This window comes from Dermochelys coriacea, chromosome 2 (assembly GCF_009764565.3).
Source record: "Dermochelys coriacea isolate rDerCor1 chromosome 2, rDerCor1.pri.v4, whole genome shotgun sequence".
NCBI lineage: Eukaryota > Metazoa > Chordata > Testudines > Dermochelyidae > Dermochelys > Dermochelys coriacea.
In genome coordinates, this window is record NC_050069.1 from 72,476,343 (window position 1) to 72,498,375 (window position 22,033).

The 22,033-nt window shown below is 41.1% G+C and overlaps 1 protein-coding gene across 1 annotated transcript in view; it reads left to right on the forward strand.

Annotated features, from left to right (window-relative positions):
* ST18 (ST18 C2H2C-type zinc finger transcription factor) overlaps positions 1–18,706 on the forward strand; it is a 203,988-nt gene extending 185,282 nt beyond the window's left edge. The window contains 7 exon segments of the mRNA XM_038390512.2: positions 3,043–3,105; positions 3,202–3,282; positions 4,905–5,126; positions 6,644–6,732; positions 10,195–10,298; positions 12,654–12,797; positions 15,908–18,706. Of these exon segments, the coding sequence (XP_038246440.1) occupies positions 3,043–3,105; positions 3,202–3,282; positions 4,905–5,126; positions 6,644–6,732; positions 10,195–10,298; positions 12,654–12,797; positions 15,908–16,048 (844 nt within the window). The 3' untranslated portion in view covers positions 16,049–18,706.
* Positions 18,707–22,033: the final 3,327 nt, after the last annotated feature.

The window sequence follows — 22,033 nt, forward strand, 5'->3', positions numbered from 1 at the left end:
CTATGTGGGCAAGAGGTGAAAGCTGTTCTCAGAGCATAGACATTACTGAATTGCTGACATTTCAGCTTTGGGGTCTGCTGAACTCACCTCTGCAACATTTGGTTTTAGTTTGGTTTGTATAAAGCTGTGGAAAGAGTGACAGAACAAAGATTTGTGAAAATGGTGCCAATTTCTAAACCAGTCACTGATTCAGTGCTTTTACTTGCTTTCCATGAACTCAGACCCGAGTTCACACAAATGAAATAAAATAGCTGATCTGCATGCAAACCCACATAGCCACATGTGAACAGTGACATTTGCATACCCACATAGATACTGTTTAACTAAAGCTTATAAAGTTTCAGTTGCGTAATAAGGAAAGAGAAGCAACAACATGTGACCTGAGTTACCAACCACATACTGTGAATAATGAGTGGAAGATATAATCAAAATTCATGAACAGCCCAGAAGCAGCAATAGGTTGCATGAAGTGTGCAGCATCGAATTTCAAATAACCAGCAAAATAGTAAAACTCAAAATTTGTTCACAGACCATTTGAAAAGAGAAAAAGGGTCCAGTAAAATTATTTGCTACACATAGATCATCCAGCTTCAGGTTTGACCAAAAACTAATTTGGCTCTATCCAATTTTAAATAAAACCCCATTGTAAAAAAGGTCTATTTTTCTACAGGGTTGTCTAGAAAAAAAACCAGGAAGAAGGAAGGAGAAAATAAACCCTAAACGCAGACCCTGAAAACACTTTCACAACTGTGTAGATATACTCACATCAGTATTTCCTTTTAGTTCACAGAGACTACTTGAGTAAAAAACCTCATGGTGTGTCTACATTGCAAATGCTGATTGCAATGTAGATAGATCATTAGATGAACAAGTATTTATAGGATCAATCCCCCAGTGACCATCCTCCTAGTTTTATTTCACATAGTTATACAGATATATATGGCATCAAAAAGAACAGATGCATATATTTTAACAATAATGTTCACATTTAATTCACAAGAATCAAGTTAAACTTTTGCCTTCTATTTTGACTCACTAAGCCAGCAAGATACCTTTTCTGATTTTCAGCAAATCTACAATTTGCGATGAAGGACAGATTTTAAAAGTGGTCACTTTAGTCAGATTGAAGACATTTAAAATTAGAGGCTTACTGATACATAGAGTACTGCAGAAAAGGACTAGTAGAGAATACCTAACCTGGTGCCTGAGATGATAGAAGTTCACAAATTTTAAGGCCAGAAGGAACCATTATGATCATGTAGCTTGACTTCGCACATAACACAGCCGTGGACTTTCATCAAATAATTTCTGCATCAAGCCTATAATTTCTGTTTGAGCTATAGCATACCTTTTAGAAAAACAGCCAGTCTTATTTTATAAAGTTCAAGTGCTGGAAAATCCACTATGTGCCTCGATCAGTTTTTCCCGTGATTAATTACCAATATAAGTTAAAAAAGGACTACTTGTGGCGCCTTAGAGACTAACAAATTTATTTGAGCATAAGCTATTGTGAGCTACAGCTCACTGCAGCTCATGAAAGCTTATGCTCAAATAAATTTGTTAGTCTCTAAGGTGCCACAAGTACTCCTTTTCTTTTTGCGAATACAGACTAACATGGCTGCTACTCTGAAACCTGTCAATATAAGTTAGTTCTTTATCATTTTTTAAACCCACTTGATCCCCCAACTATCGTGGCTTAAATATTGATGCAGTAAAAAAATAGAATAATACACTTCTAAAAGGTGCAACTATACCTTTAAAAGAGAGTTTACAACTGTATATTTAGGTGTTTAATACAGTAGTGTAGTATGCCTGTACTTAGATCACCCAACCACAATGCTTCCACCATAGGTAAGACGTTGAGACGTGTAGAGGGTTATTGAACAATGTGAATTTCCATAGTGGATCAGTACAAGGTTACTTGGCACAGAATTTCTGTAATTCTGATACTCTGGAAAAAAATATAGTGTTCAAAGGCCCTTGGGAAGGCTTAGCTTTAGTACTCAAAAATGTACAAAAATGCACAAATGCCTGGCACAGCATCTGAAGGTAAATGTTTTCCTTGTGCTGTTAGTGCTGCTTTGTACGCCTAGGTGTGTTTCTTCCTTCTGAATTTTTAAAAGGAACACTTACGGCAAAAGAGAAAATCCCTTCAAATATGTACAAGATTAATTATGAACCATAATATCCGTCACTCAACCAGCAAGTGCCTGATCCAAAGCCCATTGTAGTCAATGAAAAGGCTCTCATTGACTTCCATAGACTTTAGATCAGACCCATATGCATTGGCACAGCCAACATGTCTATTCAATCTGAGTACCAGTGAGAAAGTATGGTCATAACAGTAAGTCACAGGTTTATTTCCTTCCATTAGGATGCTGAAATATTTTGTTACTAAACTTTCAAATTTGAAGGCTTCTGTTTGCTGCCCACAAAAAAGCCCCTGAACTCTAAAAGGGAATCAAGACCCACTTGCCAAATAAAATACCCAGTCATATCCTATGTAAAACAGACATAGTCTCCTTTCTTTGTACAGAGCTAAAAAACAGAAACTCCTGAGTTCTTTTCCTGGCTATGATGTTGATTTTCTTTTCCTGGCTCTGATGTGACCTTTAGTGACATAACTTCTCAGCCTCAATTTCCCCTTCTATAAAATGGAGATTATATTGAAAATGTTCCGGTCATTGTAAGTCTGACATCAAATAACCACATAACTGTTATTTCACCAAGAAATCAACAAATAAAAGGCTACATGTTTGTTTTTCCACAGTTGCTCCTTCCTAAGAAAATAAATATTTTGCTATGAAAACATTAACATATACCTTGCAAATCCACAGTGCTATGGTATACAATATATTTCAAGTTACCTATTAAAAATATATATAGACGGAAACATGAAAGCTGTTTGCCTACTAGAAAAAAATATCAGCAAGAGCTAGTTGTGGTTTGTTCAGCAAAAGCTCCACTGCTGTTTCTTCCACTGAAGACAAATTTGTCTGTTCCTTTTTAAAGTCATCTCTTTTGCTCTGTACATTCTATTAGGTGTCCCACACCTGGTTGTGATGGCTCTGGTCATGTGACTGGAAATTATGCTTCACACAGAAGGTAAGAATCATTCAGTTGTTTTGGGAGTGAAGCTGTGGGAAATCATGTAAAGTGTCAGCAGAACAAAATTGTTTTTCTCTTGTGTACTTCTTTCAGCTTGTCTGGTTGCCCTCGTGCCAGGAAAGGTGGTGTCAAAGTTACTCCTACCAAGGAAGAAAAAGAAGACCCTGAACTTAAGTAAGTGCAGCAGCAAGGATTTATCAGCCAAAAGGGAGAACAAGATGGTGCTTGGTACATCCAAGAAATGTGCAAGTTATTCTTAGACATACACAGGTGTATCCTACTGTTAAACCTAAGATAAAGGATATTTCCACAGCTAGTGAAACTGGTGGAACATTTCATTCCAGTCCTATCTGACACAAAGTGTGGCAAAATTTAGGAAAATTCAGTCTAAAATTCACAAAATTTTAGACTGTGGCAAAATCTTGCTATGTTTGCTACAATAAACTGTAGCAGTGGTGAAACTGAACCCTGGATCCAATTAACAAATTCTTGGAAACGTTCACCAAAATCTCATGCATCACACCTGGAGACACAAAGGGTGAAATCCATCACTGTGCAGAAAGCTACCACAAGTTACACATTAAGCCCTGAAAATGGGATGGAAGTGGAATAGAAATGGTACATAGGACTTATGCTATCCCTTTTCTGTACAGGGGTAAAATTTCAACCAAGGCAAAAACTGATAATGACTTATGAGGAGAGACTTATGACATATGAGGAGAGGCTGAGGGAACTGGGATTATTTAGTCTGCAGAAGAGAAGAATGAGGGGGGATTTGATAGCTGCTTTCAACTACCTGAAAGGGGGTTCCAGAGAGGATGGATCTAGACTGTTCTCAGTGGTAGCAGATGTCAGAATGAGGAGTAATGATCTCAAGTTGCAATGGGGGAGGTTTAGGTTGGATATTAGGAAAACTTTTTCACTAGGGGGGTGGTGAAGCACTGGAATGGGTTATCTAGGGAGGTGGTAGAATCTCCATCTTTAGAGGTTTTTAAGGTCAGGCTTAACAAAGCCCTTGCTGGGATGATTTAGTTGGTAATTGGTCCTGTTTTGAGCAGGGGGTTGGACTAGATGACCTCCTGAGGTCCCTTCCAATCCTAATATTCTATGATTCTATGACTCTACACAAGTCCACTTTATTCCTAACTCGAGAATGTGTTCTGTGAAAATAAATAAATAAACGAGCAGCTGCCAAGTTATGTAGGACCAGTTCATTTACAACAAAGGTCTTACTTATTTCCTGTGCTGATCTTAGTATTTAGTATTTCAGTTGGTGATTGTCTTTCAGATGTCTGATATGTCATATGAAAGGCCCTAGGCATGTTCTCATTAATACTGACAGAGCTCTGCAAAACTACCAGGTTTCACTTTGGCAAGTATTTGGAATATATTTAGAAAATAACAGTTTTCCACGTGCAGAAAACCACCTTTTGTTTTTAGCCAAAAATTTGAATAGAGAACAAAAAATGTTGCCTCTTCACAAACCCGTTAAAATGTGATTTTTCCCCCTCTCATAATAATTTTTTTATCTTTGACATAGTTTTATATGATGTCAATGCTGAAGTAGTTAAGGCATCCAGCTGTATTAGAAATGCCTAATCCTGAGATTTGCCAAACACCCATCATTCCCACTGACATCAGTGGGACATTCAGGTGCTTCTTGGGATCAAGCCCTAGTACAGTAGCACAGACAGCATAGTAGCCACTTAGACTCTTTTTCTTTGATGGTTGTTGTTAGACTATTGTCTTCTGTTCTCTTGAGTAAATATAAGGATTCTTTTGCTGTGTTTCTGTAGATGTCCAGTGATAGGCTGTGATGGCCAAGGTCACATATCAGGTAAATACACTTCTCATCGCACTGCTTCTGGTTGTCCTTTGGCTGCCAAGAGACAGAAGGAGAGTCCTCTCAATGGGTCTTCATTATCCTGGAAACTGAACAAACAAGAGCTGCCACACTGTCCTTTGCCAGGCTGCAACGGGCTGGGTCATGTTAATAATGTTTTTGTCACCCACAGAAGGTATAATTTTGTGTTTTCTCTCTTGTTTGTTGTTTTTTCTTGACAATCCACTGTAGTGTTGCTTTTAAAAAAATAGAGCTGTAATCTAATTAAATTATGTTGAATTCTTATAAAGCGTTTATATAGCAGTTGAGGTGATAGGAAGCTGAATAACTTGAGAGTTTGCATGAGGTTAAAACTATTTTTAACACCACCCACAAGACAATGACTTTCCCAGATCTTTCTAGATTTCCTGAAACAGAATACAGGTTTTTGGTACAAGAAGAAGGTAGCTAGACTTGTATGAAATTACTAGTATTGATTGTGTATCTTTGGTAGGTAATCCAAAATGTTATTGAAATTTCACCACAAGGTTTTGCAGAAGCAACAATTGCATTAATTTTGTTATTACACAAATTGCAAAATTCTTACTAGCCATCCCCATGCAGCAGAACGCTTACATAAGACCTGTGCTTTCTAGATCCAGCCCTGAAGACATTACAAGGAGAAAAAAAATCTTAAGAACTTCACTAGTTAACATAATTTGTAAGGTGATGCATTTTCCCAGTGTAGAGAAGATCAAACAAGTTTCTGGTGGTGTGCTAGCATTGGGACATCCTTCTGGCCAGTAGTCTGCTCAAGATAAAGAAATAGTAGACTATACTTCAAATCTTAGAAGCCCTCATTGCTCCGTGTGTTGAAACACCACTTTCATTAGAACTCTTATTTTTCACAAGCTAAGCGAAAAACAATACTTTATCCCACTAGTGCAAAATTTCCCTTCACTCCCAGCTTGACTACATCAGAATATGAATCCCTCTGCCATTTCTTGAGCATAGGGGTATTTCTTATTGTTTACTTCTAAAGACCGTGCAGTCAACCTTAGCCCTTGAGTGCTCTCTACAAATGGCCTCAGATAATCACCAATTGTAATATTTGAAATAGCAAATAACTCTGACAGTCATCAAAAAGCAAAGTGACTATATATAATACAATCTCTTAAAAAACCTATAGTATGAATCCAGAGGCATCATCGTATTGATCATTATTATGCATCATCAAAATGATACAATAGTTTGGCACAGTGAAAATCTGTACATCAGATTATTATTTTTAGTTGATATACTCAGCATTTAAAGGGATGCTACTGCCCCCTTTTTTCTGAAGCGTAATTTCTCAATAAACACAGTGGAAAGTTTTGCTTAAAAATTGATGGGACAATATAACCTCAAGATTTCTGTTAATATCACATTCACATAACCTTAGAATAGCTCCCACTGCTATTTTCATTTGTTTGAAATGACTGTAAAAATAGTTTGCTTCGAGGCTGAGACTTTGATGCCAATTTTCAAGCCAGAATTTTTTTTTTACAGCTAAAATAGCTCTTTGTGAATTATTTTATTCCCTGTAACAAGGTTATAATGGAGCTGCTGACATGACCTTAGGAATAGAGGTCTGAGCATGAGCACTGTAATATTGCTATGAAAGGATTGCTTCCATTTTCACATGGGTCACAGCATTTTTTCTATCTTTTCTAGCTTGTCAGGGTGTCCTCTGAATGCACAAGCCATAAAAAAGGGCAAAATCTCAGAAGAACTAATGACTATCAAGCTTAAAGCAAGTGGGGGTAAGGAGACATGCAAATGATGATTACATTTATACAGCTGTTAGGGACCCAATTCTCATTTACATGTTGCCTCTTTACACCATGTAAAGGGGACTGAAAATGGGTATAAATGTCTTTAAGTTCTCATTCTTTAAAAACAATAACAAAATTTATTCACAGAAGATACACATCATTCACACATCATTTACATCCATGGACCATAACATGTGAGGTACACAACTACACAACTAAGTCTGATTCAGGTTTGGGGTTTGTTTTTTTCTGTGTAATTCATAAACCAGCAGGAGATACCTCAGTTAAATAAAGATTTTCAAACAAACCCACAGAGGGATACATGTTAAAAGCAGAGTTTAGCTACCTCGTTTCCATTAACTTCATATTATATTGCTCAGTCTCCATGCAATACTTTGACAATTCTCCCCACATTAAATAGAAGGGAATATCTGTCAAATAGTTATAGGGAACTTGATTCTATTTCCAGTGGGCAGGGCCCAGGGACAGGATTCAGGAGACTTTGGTGGTATTCTTTACCCTGCTGCATAACCTTGGGCAAGTGAATTCACTTCTCTCTTGCCCCACCCTTTGTCCATATTGTCTATTTAGACTGTAAGGTCTTCAGGACAGGGACTGTCATAGAATCATAGAATCATAGAATATCAGGGTTGGAAGGGACCCCAGAAGGTCATCTAGTCCAACCCCCTGCTCAAAGCAGGACCAAGTCCCAGTTAAATCATCCCAGCCAGGGCTTTGTCAAGCCTGACCTTAAAAACCTCTAAGGAAGGAGATTCTACCACCTCCCTAGGTAACGCATTCCAGTGTTTCACCACCCTCTTAGTGAAAAAGTTTTTCCTAATATCCAATCTAAACCTCCCCCATTGCAACTTGAGACCATTACTCCTCGTTCTGTCATCTGCTACCATTGAGAACAGTCTAGAGCCATCCTCTTTGAAACCCCCTTTCAGGTAGTTGAAAGCAGCTATCAAATCCCCCCTCATTCTTCTCTTCTGCAGACTAAACAATCCCAGCTCCCTCAGCCTCTCCTCATAAGTCATGTGCTCTAGACCCCTAATCATTTTCGTTGCCCTTCGTTGTACTCTTTCCAATTTATCCACATCCTTCCTGTAGTGTGGGGCCCAAAACTGGACACAGTACTCCAGATGAGGCCTCACCAGTGTCGAATAGAGGGGAACGATCACGTCCCTCGATCTGCTCGCTATGCCCCTACTTATACATCCCAAAATGCCATTGGCCTTCTTGGCAACAAGGGCACACTGCTGACTCATATCCAGCTTCTCGTCCACTGTCACCCCTAGGTCCTTTTCCGCAGAACTGCTGCCGAGCCATTCGGTCCCTAGTCTGTAGCGGTGCATTGGATTCTTCCATCCTAAGTGCAGGGTCCTGCACTTATCCTTATTGAACCTCATTAGATTTCTTTTGGCCCAATCCTCCAATTTGTCTAGGTCCTTCTGTATCCTATCCCTCCCCTCCAGCGTATCTACCACTCCTCCCAGTTTAGTATCATCCGCAAATTTGCTGAGAGTGCAATCCACACCATCCTCCAGATCATTTATGAAGATATTGAACAAAACGGGCCCCAGGACCGACCCCTGGGGCCCTCCACTTGACACCGGCTGCCAACTAGACATGGAGCCATTGATCACTACCCGTTGAGCCCGACAATCTAGCCAGCTTTCTACCCACCTTATAGTGCATTCATCCAGCCCATACTTCCTTAACTTGCTGACAAGAATGCTGTGGGAGACCGTGTCAAAAGCTTTGCTAAAGTCAAGAAACAATACATCCACTGCTTTCCCTTCATCCACAGAACCAGTAATCTCATCATAAAAGGCGATTAGATTAGTCAGGCATGACCTTCCCTTGGTGAATCCATGCTGACTGTTCCTGATCACTTTCCTCTCCTCTAAGTGCTTCAGGATTGATTCTTTGAGGACCTGCTCCATGATTTTTCCAGGGACTGAGGTGAGGCTGACCGGCCTGTAGTTCCCAGGATCCTCCTTCTTCCCTTTTTTAAAGATGGGCACTACATTAGCCTTTTTCCAGTCATCCGGGACTTCCCCCGTTCGCCACGAGTTTTCAAAGATAATGGCCAAGGGCTCTGCAATCACAGCCGCCAATTCCTTCAGCACTCTCGGATGCAATTCGTCCGGCCCCATGGACTTGTGCACGTCCAGCTTTTCTAAATAGTCCCTAACCACCTCTATCTCTACAGAGGGCTGGCCATCTCTTCCCCATTTTGTGTTGCCCAGCACAGCAGTCTGGGAGCTGACCTTGTTAGTGAAAACAGAGGCAAAAAAAGCATTGAGTACATTAGCTTTTTCCACATCCTCTGTCACTAGCTTGCCTCCCTCATTCAGTAAGGGGCCCACACTTTCCTTGGCTTTCTTCTTGTTGCCAACATACCTGAAGAAACCCTTCTTGTTACTCTTGACATCTCTTGCTAGCTGCAGCTCCAGGTGCGATTTGGCCCTCCTGATATCTTTCCTACATGCCCGAGCAATATTTTTATACTCTTCCCCCTTTTATACTCTTGTCTCTTACTGCTTGCTTGTAATATGCCCAGCACAATGGGGTGCTGAGCTTAGGGGCCTGTAGGTGCTACAGCAATAAAAATAATTAATCTGCAAGTGGTATTAGACCCAGAGTGAGGAGAAAACATTCATCACGGGGGTCGGGGGGGGGATGCTCAGTACATCTAGGATCAGGCTTGTGTTGAGCCTTTGGTGAGTTGTTCATTTTCAGCTGGTAGGTGTAAATAGAGAGTGCTGCTTTTTTTCCATGTTGCCTTTTGTCTCTTTTGGCCTCTCTACAATTTCCCTCTCACAGTACTTTAAACCACACTATGTATCACGGCAAACTAAAGCCCAGATCCTTCTATATTGGTCAGCCCATACAGAGCTCCTTGCATTACCAGGGCAGATCTTCAGCTGGTGTCAATTGTCATAGCTCTTTTGAAGACAATGGAATTATGAGGATCTGACCCCCCCGGGGGGGAGGGAGGGAGAGGGACTGGACTTACTTTTCTGCCACATCTAAAAATCTCCACCAAAACCACAACATACCCTGTATTATTGTTTTTAAAGATTGTGTTTTGGATTTTCCTCTCTCAATGCCCACAGATCCCCTTTCCCTCTCACATCTCTCTCCCTGCTGTAGTTGATTGTTTTACTGAACAGTGCGGGGACCCACTCTAACAGGGAAATACACTGGCTCAATGAAACTCAAATTACCCTTTGACCCTGGATCCCTCTTCCTGCTTTCAAAGACGCTTCAACACAGGATGCAGTTTTGACAAACAGTAAAAACCCATTTAAAGATCCCCCGTTTAATCAGAAAGCCTGTTTTTTTGTGCTACACAGTTCAGTGCACAGGTACCCACAGACTATTACTTCTTTTCACATGTTCATATTTAAACCTGTCTTTGGTCCATTCACCTTTTTTCAGGTATTGAGAGTGATGAGGAAATCAGACACTTGGATGAGGAAATAAAAGAATTGAATGAATCCAATCTTAAAATTGAAGCTGACATGATGAAACTTCAAACCCAGGTATAACAAAAAAGCAACAATTCAATCAGTTCTAATGTACCATATGTAATGTTATTTTTAAGCTTATGTATCCTTTTTCTCATCTACATAAATGCCATTGCATTATGACTTCAAACAAATTTTGACAAGCTTTTCCACTGAACAACTGTGTATTAGTATAAAAGACTTGCAGGGTGAATCAAAGGAACTAAGCATTTTGGGAACTAATCTTAGCAAACACGGAAATCATATTTACTGTATAAAATGTGCACTTTCTTTTGTTAACCACATGCCTGGATATGATATCCTGTGGGCATTTTAAGAACCCACATAGAGAGGCTTCATAATAATATAATGAAGCCATTAGGTCACGAGACTGTGACTTCTTATTAACACACTCTAACTACTACTGAAAGTAATCTTTGTTATTATTTACAGTTTCCCTAGTTGTGTTCACCATGTTCAGCTAATTAATATTTTTATTTAAATAGTCTGAATTTTGCCTCTGCACAGTAGATAGCAGACGGCGACTACATTTGCTAGCCTGTGCAGTGCATTAGGTAGGGTAGGAGCTATTGCAAAGGCACAGTTCTCTTGATCTTTTTCATTTTTTTATTATATGTATAGGAGTGAGTTTATGGGGAAGGTGCTGGTTGCAGGTCCACAGTTCAGGTTGAGCTGAGTATGTAAATACACAGGGTGACGTATGTACTCACTCACCTGGTGAACTAGGTGAAAGTGAGAACAGAACCTTGCCTCAGAACGTTAGGAGCATTAAGATTCTAGGTTGAACTTCCTGAAGAGTAACAGATCTGAAAAATAAGAACGAATCCAACTTAATCCCAAACAAGTTCAATATAGTTTATAGTGGCCTCAAATGACGATTATGTGATATTTAGTATTGGTGAATCACCTGCATTATAGCCTGAACTAGAGACTTGCTTATTCCGCACATCCCCTGCTTGTCTTTGCCCTGTGATTTCTTAAATTGGCTTGGCCAACAATTGTGATTGTATTGAGAAACTCAAGAGCCGGGATCATGGTGATTTGTGCTGCTGCTTTCTCAGTCCAGGCAGACTAGGAGGGGTGTGCAACTTGGGTTGTGACAATTTTTAAATCAAGGTTGGAAGTTTTCCTAAAGATAAACTTTGGTCCAAACAGGAATCATTTAGAGAAGTTCACTGACTTGTGTTATATAGAAGGGCAGACTAGATCTTCATCATGCCTTCTGGCCCTTGAATCTATGGATCTTTGAATTTATGCCGCCACAACTCAAGGAGTTAATCTGGTCGCCATCAGACAGAGATTCCAGCAGCAAAAATGAATACAGTGTGCAGAGTTCATGAAACCCTCTTATGAACTCTGTGTGCAGTTAGATACAAATGGGCCTGATTCTTCATGGCTCCACTCCGTAGGCGGTCATTTGCAGTTGTGGTAATGGTACCAATTCAGAATTCTACAATCTCACTGGTGGTAGCACTTTCACGCACTTTGCACAGATATAAATTACTAAACAAGATGTTAGGCTGTAGAGAATCAGGACCCAGCATCTCTAGCTTCAGTTTTTCAGCCCAGGGTTTTGCATGTAACTTTCATAATGTGTACATTCCAAGCTCTCTCATTCTTGTTAGTTATTCTCCAGAAAAGGATGCCATTTTGCTAACCTAAGGTGCTTTTCAATGTTGGTTCTTAAAAAATTATATTTTCTTCTGTCTGTCCAGAGACCGACTGCACAATCATATTTGTTCCATACACAACTTCTCAATTTCCTCCCCGGTATATTTCATTTCTTATTGTCTCCACTCTCCGCCCTATTTCTAATCCCAATCAGTTCAGAACTCTAACCTCCACCTAGGGGGAGGGCAGAAAAGTAGCACAAGAGCTAATACCAGTGTTGCTGCTATTATAGTCAGTCAGCAGGGATGCTGTGAGAACAGAACAGAGAGCAATGTAAACATCAGATTTCTTCTTCCTTCCCCCAACCATGAGGCCACACTTCCCATTCCAAACTACACACTGACCCTTCCACCTCCCCAGCAGCTTGAGGCCTGGGATTTCTAATCCATTTCTGAACTCATCTACCCCACACAATACACTCCTCACTCAGCAGGGCCACTGTCTACAGCTTCATTTAAATAAGTTTTCCTTGTGAAACAACATCAGAGTTCACTGGTTCAGAATTAATGTGACTTATCCCCTATTATGAGTATCTTGTGGCTGTGTTATGCGCAACTCTTATAAAAACGTAACTGAGGTTCAGATCTCAATTGGCAGCTTTCACAGTCTTATGCTCCCTCTTCCAAGAGAAGCCTTTCATTTTGGGTTCAAACTCCAATCATGATGCTGCCAAGGGTCTTGTTGTGTGTGTGATTTTAGATCACATCTATGGAGAGCAATCTGAAAACAATAGAAGAAGAGAACAAACTTATAGAGCAGAACAACGAGAGCCTGCTGAAGGAATTAGCTGGCCTAAGCCAAGCCCTCATCACCAGCCTTGCCGACATTCAGCTTCCACAAATGGTAAGTCTGCAGCTAAAAACGTTGCCGCTTCTTTGAGAGCATTTGTCTACACGTTTGGCTGGCCAGAGTGGTCAATCAGTGCATCACTGATGTGGGATCCATTCCATCTCACATGGGACTGCCTTCCGGGTTTAATCAATTTCCCCACACTTCATTACTCTCCCTCTACATGAGTATGATGCAGTAAATGCATAAAGTTTGGAATATTACTTGCTCCAACGTTTTAAATATTGAGATAGGGTTAGCATACATCCATATTTTCCCAGACATGTCAGGCTTTTTGGTTCTTAAATTGCCGTCTGGGAGGAATTTTTAAATATCTAAAAACATCAAGGATTTTGCCATTATTATTTTTCTCCAAAGAAGAGTTGATCATTCAAGAAAGAGAAAAGGAATACTTGTGGCACCTTACAGACTAACCAAGGTGCCACAAGTACTCCTTTTCTTTTGGCAGATACAGACTAACATGGCTGCTACTCTGAAACCTGTCAAGAAAGAGAGTGAATGTTGATCATTCGAGAAAGAAAGTGAATGCTGATCACTCAAGAGAGTGCCCACTTTTTCCCCCTAGCTCCCAGCACTTGCTCCGCAAAACAGCTGTTTCACGCGGCTGGGAGGGGGGGAGAAGAAGGAACGCGGTGCACTCAGGGGAGGAGATAGGGCCAGGACGGGGATTTGGGGAAAGGGTCCAATAGGGCAGGGAGGGGCGGAGTTGGGGTGGGGACTTTGGGGATGGGGTTGGAATGGTGGTAGGGTAGGGGGTGGGGAAGGGATGAAGTTGGGGCAGGGCTGGGGAGGCGTGAGCAAATACCCCCTCTCCCCATGGAGTGTCCTCTTTTTTTGAATCTTCAAATATAGTAACCCTAATTGAGAGGTAGTGGAGCCCAAACTCTGTCCTGGTGTAAGAGGATGCAAAGCAAATATTTGATGCAAGGCAAGTATTTTATGCTAGTCCCAACCTGAAGGAATGTCCCTGTCCCATCCAGGGTTATGCTAAGTCCTCAGGTGTGGGAAAGTGTCCTGGACTTCGAGGCACTCCAGTAACATGAGGCAATCTTCATCCATGCAAGAATAAATCTTTGCATCACTTTCCTAAGGCCCCTCTATACAAGATTCAGAGTGGCTGGTGTGTATGCTCATTCAAAACAGAACCATGCCAAAGGCCAAGTGGGAGTAGCCATATTCACATACTGCCCATGCTTTACCCTCCAGGACTAGAATCCCATCCCATGTAAAACATTAGTTTATTTAAAATCAAACTACACTGCATGTCTCTGGGATTGGTAATGGGATATGGGTACCCTTAAGGATGAAACCTTGCATTTCTGGGTAGCTTAGGCTGGAAGTAACTGTAGTTGATATTCTGATGTCCTTCCAGTATCTTATGTGCAATGAGTTTGATTGTCACATTCTGAATTTCCCTGATGTAGGGGAGAATCCTTTGGTGGCTCTGTGCTCTGGACCCCAGACATAAAGAGTGTTCCTTGAGATTCCTTTTCAATGCATTTAAAGAATCCCAGACTCATAGGAGGATCCATAAGGGGCTTCCCTAGTTTACATCAGCCCATAACTTGCTCTAAACTATGCCAGGTGCTGGTTCAGTCTTGGTCAGGCTGAGGATCAGGGAAGCAGAAAGCCACCTTTCCCATCCTCCCAACCACATCCATTACCAAGTGCAGCACGGCCAGATCCAAGAATCTGGTTGTGGGTTTTGATCTACACTAGAAATTTTTGTATCCATTTTTTCACCATGACAAAAGCAGTGGTATAAATCCTATTGTAGACAGGGCTCAGATGTCTTCACACCTCGTGACATGGAACCAGCCAACAGCGTGGACAGCACTATATCATGATAATCTTCTCTCAGTAGATTTTCATGATGCAATGTTGTATATGTCTGAATTCCAACTAAATTAGCTCTTAGCACTAATACAACTGCACCAGTGCCAGAAAAGAATCACAACATAGTCTAAGATAGACTAGGCCTTCATCTTGGTCCTGTGAAGCAATGAGTGTCTCCTGTGAGGTGATGAGCACTCTCAGCTCCTGCTACAGTTAAGATGAAGGTCTAGAGTCTTATTCAGTTGGATCTCTGACAGCACTCATCAAGTCCTATATTCATTTTACTGTATAGTCATAATGTTGCAAACATGTGAGGAGTTTATTGATTCTGCCCTGTAATTTGGCTGGGAATTGGCAAACTCCCTTCACTGAAGATAATAAAAGTTTGGTTTGAGGGCCTGATTCAAGAAGTGCTTAATACTTCTACTGAAGTCAGTGGAACCCACTCACTTGGTTCAAGTTAGGCACCTGGTTAAGTACTTGCTAAACCAGGGCATTAAGGATTTGGCTCAGTATGTGTGTGCATTCTCTTTCTACCTGTCTTTCTTCACTCTCTCCACACCCAGACACTCCCCATTTTGTTCTTAAAACCCAGATTGTACATTTTGCTCATAAGGTTTTACCCCATTCCATCCCCACCCACCATTGTTGTAGTACTTTGTTCTGTAACTGCCTCTGGAGCTAAGAACAATGTATGCCCATTAAGATTCAAATCCTCCTTACCTTATTAACACACAGTCCCACTGTACTCCGAGTCAGTACATAGAATCATACAATACCAGGGTTGGAAGGGACCTGGAAGGACCTCAGGAGGTCATCTAGTCCAACCCCCTGCTCAAAGCAGGACCAATCCCCAATTTTTGCCCCAGATCCCAAATGGCCCCCTCAAGGATTGAAGTCATAACCCTGGGTTTAGCAGGCCAATGCTCAAACCACTGAGCTATCCTCCCCTCCATTACATGCTTGAGTAAGGCACACAGAATGTGGCCAAAATTAAAGAGCAGGGCACACCTAAGACAAATGCCTCACCCTCCCTTCTTAGAGGACGAGCATGTGGTTCCCACAACACATTAAACTCCCTTCACCTCCAACAAGCCCATCAGTAACTTGGATGTCTGCCATGCATCTGACCTCAGCTCTCCCCAGTCACTTTCAGACAGGACCGACAAATTGTCACTTTGCATTGTCTGTTAACATTCTTTTGGGGGGGGGAGGAGGCCTTAATTTTGGCTCCTGAAATTGGTATAATATGTTTTGTTTTCATTTAGGGGCCAATCAGTGAGCAGAACTTCGAAGCATATGTAAATACACTCACAGACATGTACAGCAATCTGGAACGGGACTATTCCCCGGAATGCAAAGCTCTGCTGGAAAGTATCAAACAGGCAGTGAAGGGCATCCATGTGTAGGATGTGAAGGCTGCTGGGCAACAGAAATTACTTAACAGCAGTAAACTCCAGATGAATCTGTTAGGAGTTCATGTACTGCTAAGGCGTGTAGGTTGCCATGCTGCATTTACAATTGCAACATTGCACTAATTTTCCCAGCTGACATAAAAAGGAAGGAAAACACAACAGACTATTTGTATTAACAGCAATGCACTCAATTAATATATTGTATTTATTTCAGTACAATTCCTTTTTTTCCTTCTTTTGCACTCAGTTTTTTGTAAAGTGAATGTAAAAAGTGTGTGCAACTATTTTTTATATTTTTATTTATTTCTAATCAAAGAGTTGTGTTTTTTATCTTTTTGCGGCCTGTCATATTTTTACAAATGTGTTTATTAATTTATTTTCCAATGGGATTTTTAAATAGACTGAAAGTTATACTGTAAATTAAATATCTTGCTGGGTTTGTACAGGAAGAAAAAAATACTATGAAAGTAACAAATGACTGAACTGTTGTTCTAGTTTTATTTTCATCACATCCTGCTTTTTTATAATGGCTTTGTATCAGAAATGGGTTTGCAGTAACATAAGATGTGAAGAAGCAAGGAATGAAAAGATAAATGGCTCCCACTAGTGGGGAACCTGCGTTCTAAAAAGCACAGTTTGCTGGAACACAGTGTGTTGAAGAATTTGTTAGCAATAATGAAATATAGCAATCAGTAAAGCATTTGACTTGGCTGTGTGTTTTAGCCTACGCAAACAATTATTTAAAATGTTTCAAAAGAACTTCAGAATTATTTTAACAATGCAGGTTTTTTCCAAGTTAGTTCAGAGAGAAAAACTAATCATCCCTAAACAAGAGAGATGATTTGATATGACTGGTACTTTTTTAGTACAATATGTTGTTACATTAGACAAGTGACCAATATGATTATGCATTTGTATTTGCAAAATACAAAAGGATCCAAACTGAACATTTTGTATATACCAGTTAATCCAACAAATCTCCCCTGAAATGGCATTTATCATACTAGTTGGAACCGAGAGAAGCTTAGAAGGCGACAACCTGGAGAAAAATAATACTCCAGTCTCACTGTAATTGGTTTTCTCTTAATCTGAAATGTAGCAATGCACTGGTTGGTTTTAACCCCTCCTTATACACAAAGACAATATTGGTATTGAATTGGTTACCAGTCTTTTGGTAGGGTGCCAAGTGCTACAGTACATATGGACACACAGAGACGCACACACGTAAAACGGTACTTGGCTGTGCATCTGTATTCAGTTAGCCTGGGTTTTGAATTTCTGAATCAATCAGAGTTTAGTAGTTGCTATAATAGAGGCAATGTCTATTTCAGGGATTGTAAGTAATTAAGCACTGTTTCAAATGTTTTTTTTTATATTTATTTTTTTTAAAAAAAGGTATAAACAACCAGCTAAACTGCCTTTTTTGTATGCACACACACCTCATGTGCATATGTGCCTCAGTGTAAATGTATACATGGCTCTAGCGTGTGTTTAATTTTTCTGTGCTACAATGAAAGTGTTTATTTTTATTAGCCTCATTTATATTTAGAATGAATATGATGGCATTCACAGGCTTGACATATACACATATATTATTACTGTTCCTGCACAAAAAGTAATATTCAAAGGTGATTCAACTCACGCACTGTGGTCACTGTTTTGCATTAGGTGGGGCTTGCTTTTCATTTGAGGGTTGGTTTAACCCTCTAATCTTAGTTTAGACAGAAGATGATGTATGTTCTTAGAAGCTGTGTTTATTTTTAAATCAATTTTTCAAAAGCTACCGTATGTGCTGTCTAATATAAATAGAAGGACACCAAACAAAAATTTGCTATTAAAGTTATTGTACTTGCTAAAAAAAAAAGCAGACATTTGCTATACTTGTTAAATGCATACAAAATGAGTTCACTCATTAAGAAGACTAAAATGTAATTAACTACATATTTTAACAAATTTGTTATATATTTTATTTAATTTACATTTAAAAAAAATCTCTTGCCAACCTATATATTTATTACTATGATTTACAATGGCTTAATTAAGGTTAATTTGTCTGTGTTTGGACTGTTTGCTCAGGATGTTTTGTGAAGTACGTTCGTATTTATTTGCTTCCTTTGTACTTGATGTGTTTTGTAATGTGCACTAATTTTTTTTTCTTTTTTTCTTTTTTCTTTTTTGTGTTAAACTGCATTGATGAGCTATACTGTAAATTAGACCTTTGTAAAAAGCAACGATGTATGCATTTTTTAATTTGGAGTAGTTTGTATACTGTTTCTTCATACAATTAATATTTCTTACATCAAAGCAACAAAACTGTTCTGTGCTGTACATTTGGTGTATGGTAGGAAATAAAATTGATAATGAAACATCGCTGCAAGTTTTGGGGGGGGGGGTTGAGCCTTCAGATAACAATCTGTATTGCACATTCTTAGCAGCACCTGGCACTGTACAATGTGTCAGATGTTTTGCTTGCTTTGTGTACAAAATGTGTCATCCTTGTAAGTAAATTTATGGTACAAATAATTTAATTAGAGTTTTACATTGGCAGATGGAAGTAAGAAAAAAATGGAAATACTTAAGTGATCCCTTTCATTACCCAGGGAAAAGAAATCAAGAAAATAATTACTACGTTTAAACATTATTTAATGCACCATGCATTCTTTTCTTGGCAGTTTCAGACTCTACACTAGCAAAGGAAAGGATATGTGCTGACCTTTAACAGCTGCTAAATGGCATTTAAACATAAAAGCCATCGTAAAGTTTGTAACAGTTAGGAGTCATCTACCATTTCAGTGCAATTTTTTGCTGAGATTTGCAGTGTTTAGACATTGCACAAATGAAGAATGTGCTGTTTTTAGAAAGAAGATATTTCCAGTTTCTAACTGATTCTGTGTCCTATTGTCAATTGAAGTGGAAACGGGATAATTTAGTTTTGTTAGTAGAAAATATGTTACTATCTTTAATGTACATGTCAATTCTTAGATTCCAATCTTATGTGATTAAATCAACAATGACTTTAATTCAGTAAAAGAAATGTGAAACTGTAAGGGCTAAAGCTAGGGAAGATGGTGGAGTACAATTGATGTAGATGGGCAAAGTCACACCATTTGAAAATGATTCAAATGCTGGAAAAACAAACATGTCCAGAGTTTGAAGTAGAGATAGGCCGAAGATGCAAAATGTGAATTTTGGTTACCCCCGACATCTGGAAGTGTTTGGAGCTGGGATTTTGGTACAGCTCATTATAGATAGAGGGGCCTTTTGAAAAATTCTGATCCATATCTAGGGTTGCCAGGCATCCAGTTCTCAACCAGAATGCCTGGTCAAATAGGGACCCTGGCAGCTCCGATCAGCGCAGCTGACCAGGCTGCTAAAAGTCCGGCTGGCCACAGCGGGGCAGTCAGGCTCCGTGTGGCTCACAAGAAGCAGCCAGCATGTCCCACCGGCTCCTGCAGAGAGGGATGGCCAGGGGGCTTCACGCACTGCCCCCACCCACAAGTGCTGCCCTGAGCATCGGTTCCACAGCTCCCATTGGCCAGGAACCGCAGCCAATGGAGGCAGCACCTGAGGGTTGGGGCAGCACGTGGAGCTCCCTGGCTACCCCTTCGCTTACAAGCCAGAGGGACATGCCGCTGCTTCCTGGGGGGAGCCACAAGGAATTCCTCCATCACCGGGAAATATCAGGGCTGCCTGAGGTCAGCACCACCCAGACCCCACACCCAAAAACCCCTCCTGGGCCCCAACCCTGCCTCAGCCCTGAATTCCTTCCCGCACTCTGAACCCCTCGGCCCCAGCCAGGAACCCCCTCCTGTGCTCCAAACTCCTCATCTCCGGGCCCACCCCAGTGCCCGCACCCCAGCCAGAGCCCTCACTCCCCTCCCACACCCCAATCCTCTGCCCCAGCCCGGATCCCCACTTCTGCACCCTGAATCATACATTTCTGGTCTCACCCTGGAGCTCAGAGCCCTCATTCCCTCCCACACCCCAACCCCAACCCCCTGCCCTAGATTGTTGAAAACGAGTGAGTGAGCGAGGGTGAGGGAGAGCGAGTGATGAAGGGATGGAGGATGGAATAAGTGCGGGCGGGGCCTCGGAGAAGAGGCAGGTCCTTGAGGAAGTTGACAACCTTATCCATATCAGGTTTGAAATCCAACCCCTCTCCAAATTCAGGGATGTTTAGATCTAGAAATTTGGTTCAAGTCTATTTCTAAGAGGAAGGTGAAAGTGACTTGTAAGGTAAAGTGAAGACTGGGCTACTGTTGTTTGGTTTTCTCCTTCACTATTTGTTTCCACACCCTCTTCATGTAAACCACCCCAGTATAGACCACCTTTTGCTCACTCAGTGGACCATATAAGGAGGTAATATATGCAGCAGGTACATTACAACTCAGTTGATATGAGTGTAAATGAGTCTGAGGACTTGGTTTTCATTTACACGTAGACCCCTTTACGTCACTATAGCATAAATTACCCCTTTACATTACCAGAGCAGTAGAAAGAGGATTTTGTGTAAATGTGAGTGTTTTGTGCGCCCTGAGTGTTTTGTGCAAACTTGCCTGAGGGGCCCAGTCTAGGAGGCGTGTTCAGTGGCTACTTACCAGATCGTGCCCCCCCCCCACACACACACAACTTGGGTAGCTGGATGCCTGTCTTTCCCTGTTTCTGAATCAGTCTGGGCTTTAGGTGGAAGATAGGTGTCCAGATGCCTAGTGTGAGGCATCAGTGCATATGCTTATGTGGGGAGATAGGTGCCCCGGAGCCTGGAGTGAGGCTGAAGTGCACATGTCCAAAGGCAAAAACTTAGACAACAAGTTTAACTGTCTATAGCAGTGGTGGGTAACCTGCAGCCCACGGACCACACGCAGCCTGTCAGGGTAATCCGCTGGTGGGCCATGAGACCACCTACAGCTCCCATTGGCTGCTGTTTGCCATTCCTGGCCAATGGGAGCTGTGGGAAGTGGCAACCAGTACGTCCCGGCATCCCGCGCCACTTCCCACAGTTCCCATTGACTGGGAACGGCGAACCGCGGCCATGGGGAGCTGTGGGCAGACATGCAAAGGTAAACAAACTGTTTCACAGCCCACTAGTGGATTACCACAGGCGGCTCGTGGGCCACAGGTTGCCCACCACTGGTCTATAGGGTGAGGCAGCAGGTGAGCGGAAATTTTGTGGATTGCAGCACTGCCTAAAAACAGGATTTAGGCCCCTGAAAACAGGACTTAGGCACTTAAATAACTGTGTGGATCATACCCACTGTCTTTAATATATGCTAAGCTAGCTGAGTTAGAGTTTAGGCAACTCCCTAAAATCACCCTTTAAATATGGGACTCTGAACGTGGCCCCATATTCCCTGACTTCCAGTTTTGCTTAAATCACTAAATCACTAAATCATGCTGCACTTGCAAATTCTAGCCCGAGGGAGTTCATTATCATTTGTGTTAACATCAGCTTACTAGTTCAAAAGTACCTTAGAACTACCAGCATAGTCGCTGAAAGTAAATGTTCAGTTAGGACCACCCCCTGCTCACTTCTCAGGTGAATGGGATTATTCACCTAAGACAGCAAGATCTGGCCTTTAATTAGTAATGTAAGCAAGACTCTGACACTCACGTTAATATTTATTTGGAACAATGAAGATTGTTTCCTCCTCTGGAAGGTATCATCTATACATACATATGTATGGAGAAGTAGGCATGGAATGTCCATGACCCTCTAGAAGCCTTTCTGTGAGTGCACCACCTGCAGCAAATCACAGAAATGAGAAAGAGGCAAGACCAGGCAAATGACTGTGCTCCACAATATCATCTGATCCATCCACCCACATGGTGCCCTCCAATGCAAGATAAAGCTGACATCATCTTTTGTGGTATAGACTACTGGCCCCAAAATTGTGGGTTTGGGGCAGCAGCCACAAGAAGATATACCCTCTCTAGTGCTTACAGTCTTCTGAAATTAGTGAGTACTAAATCAAACACACT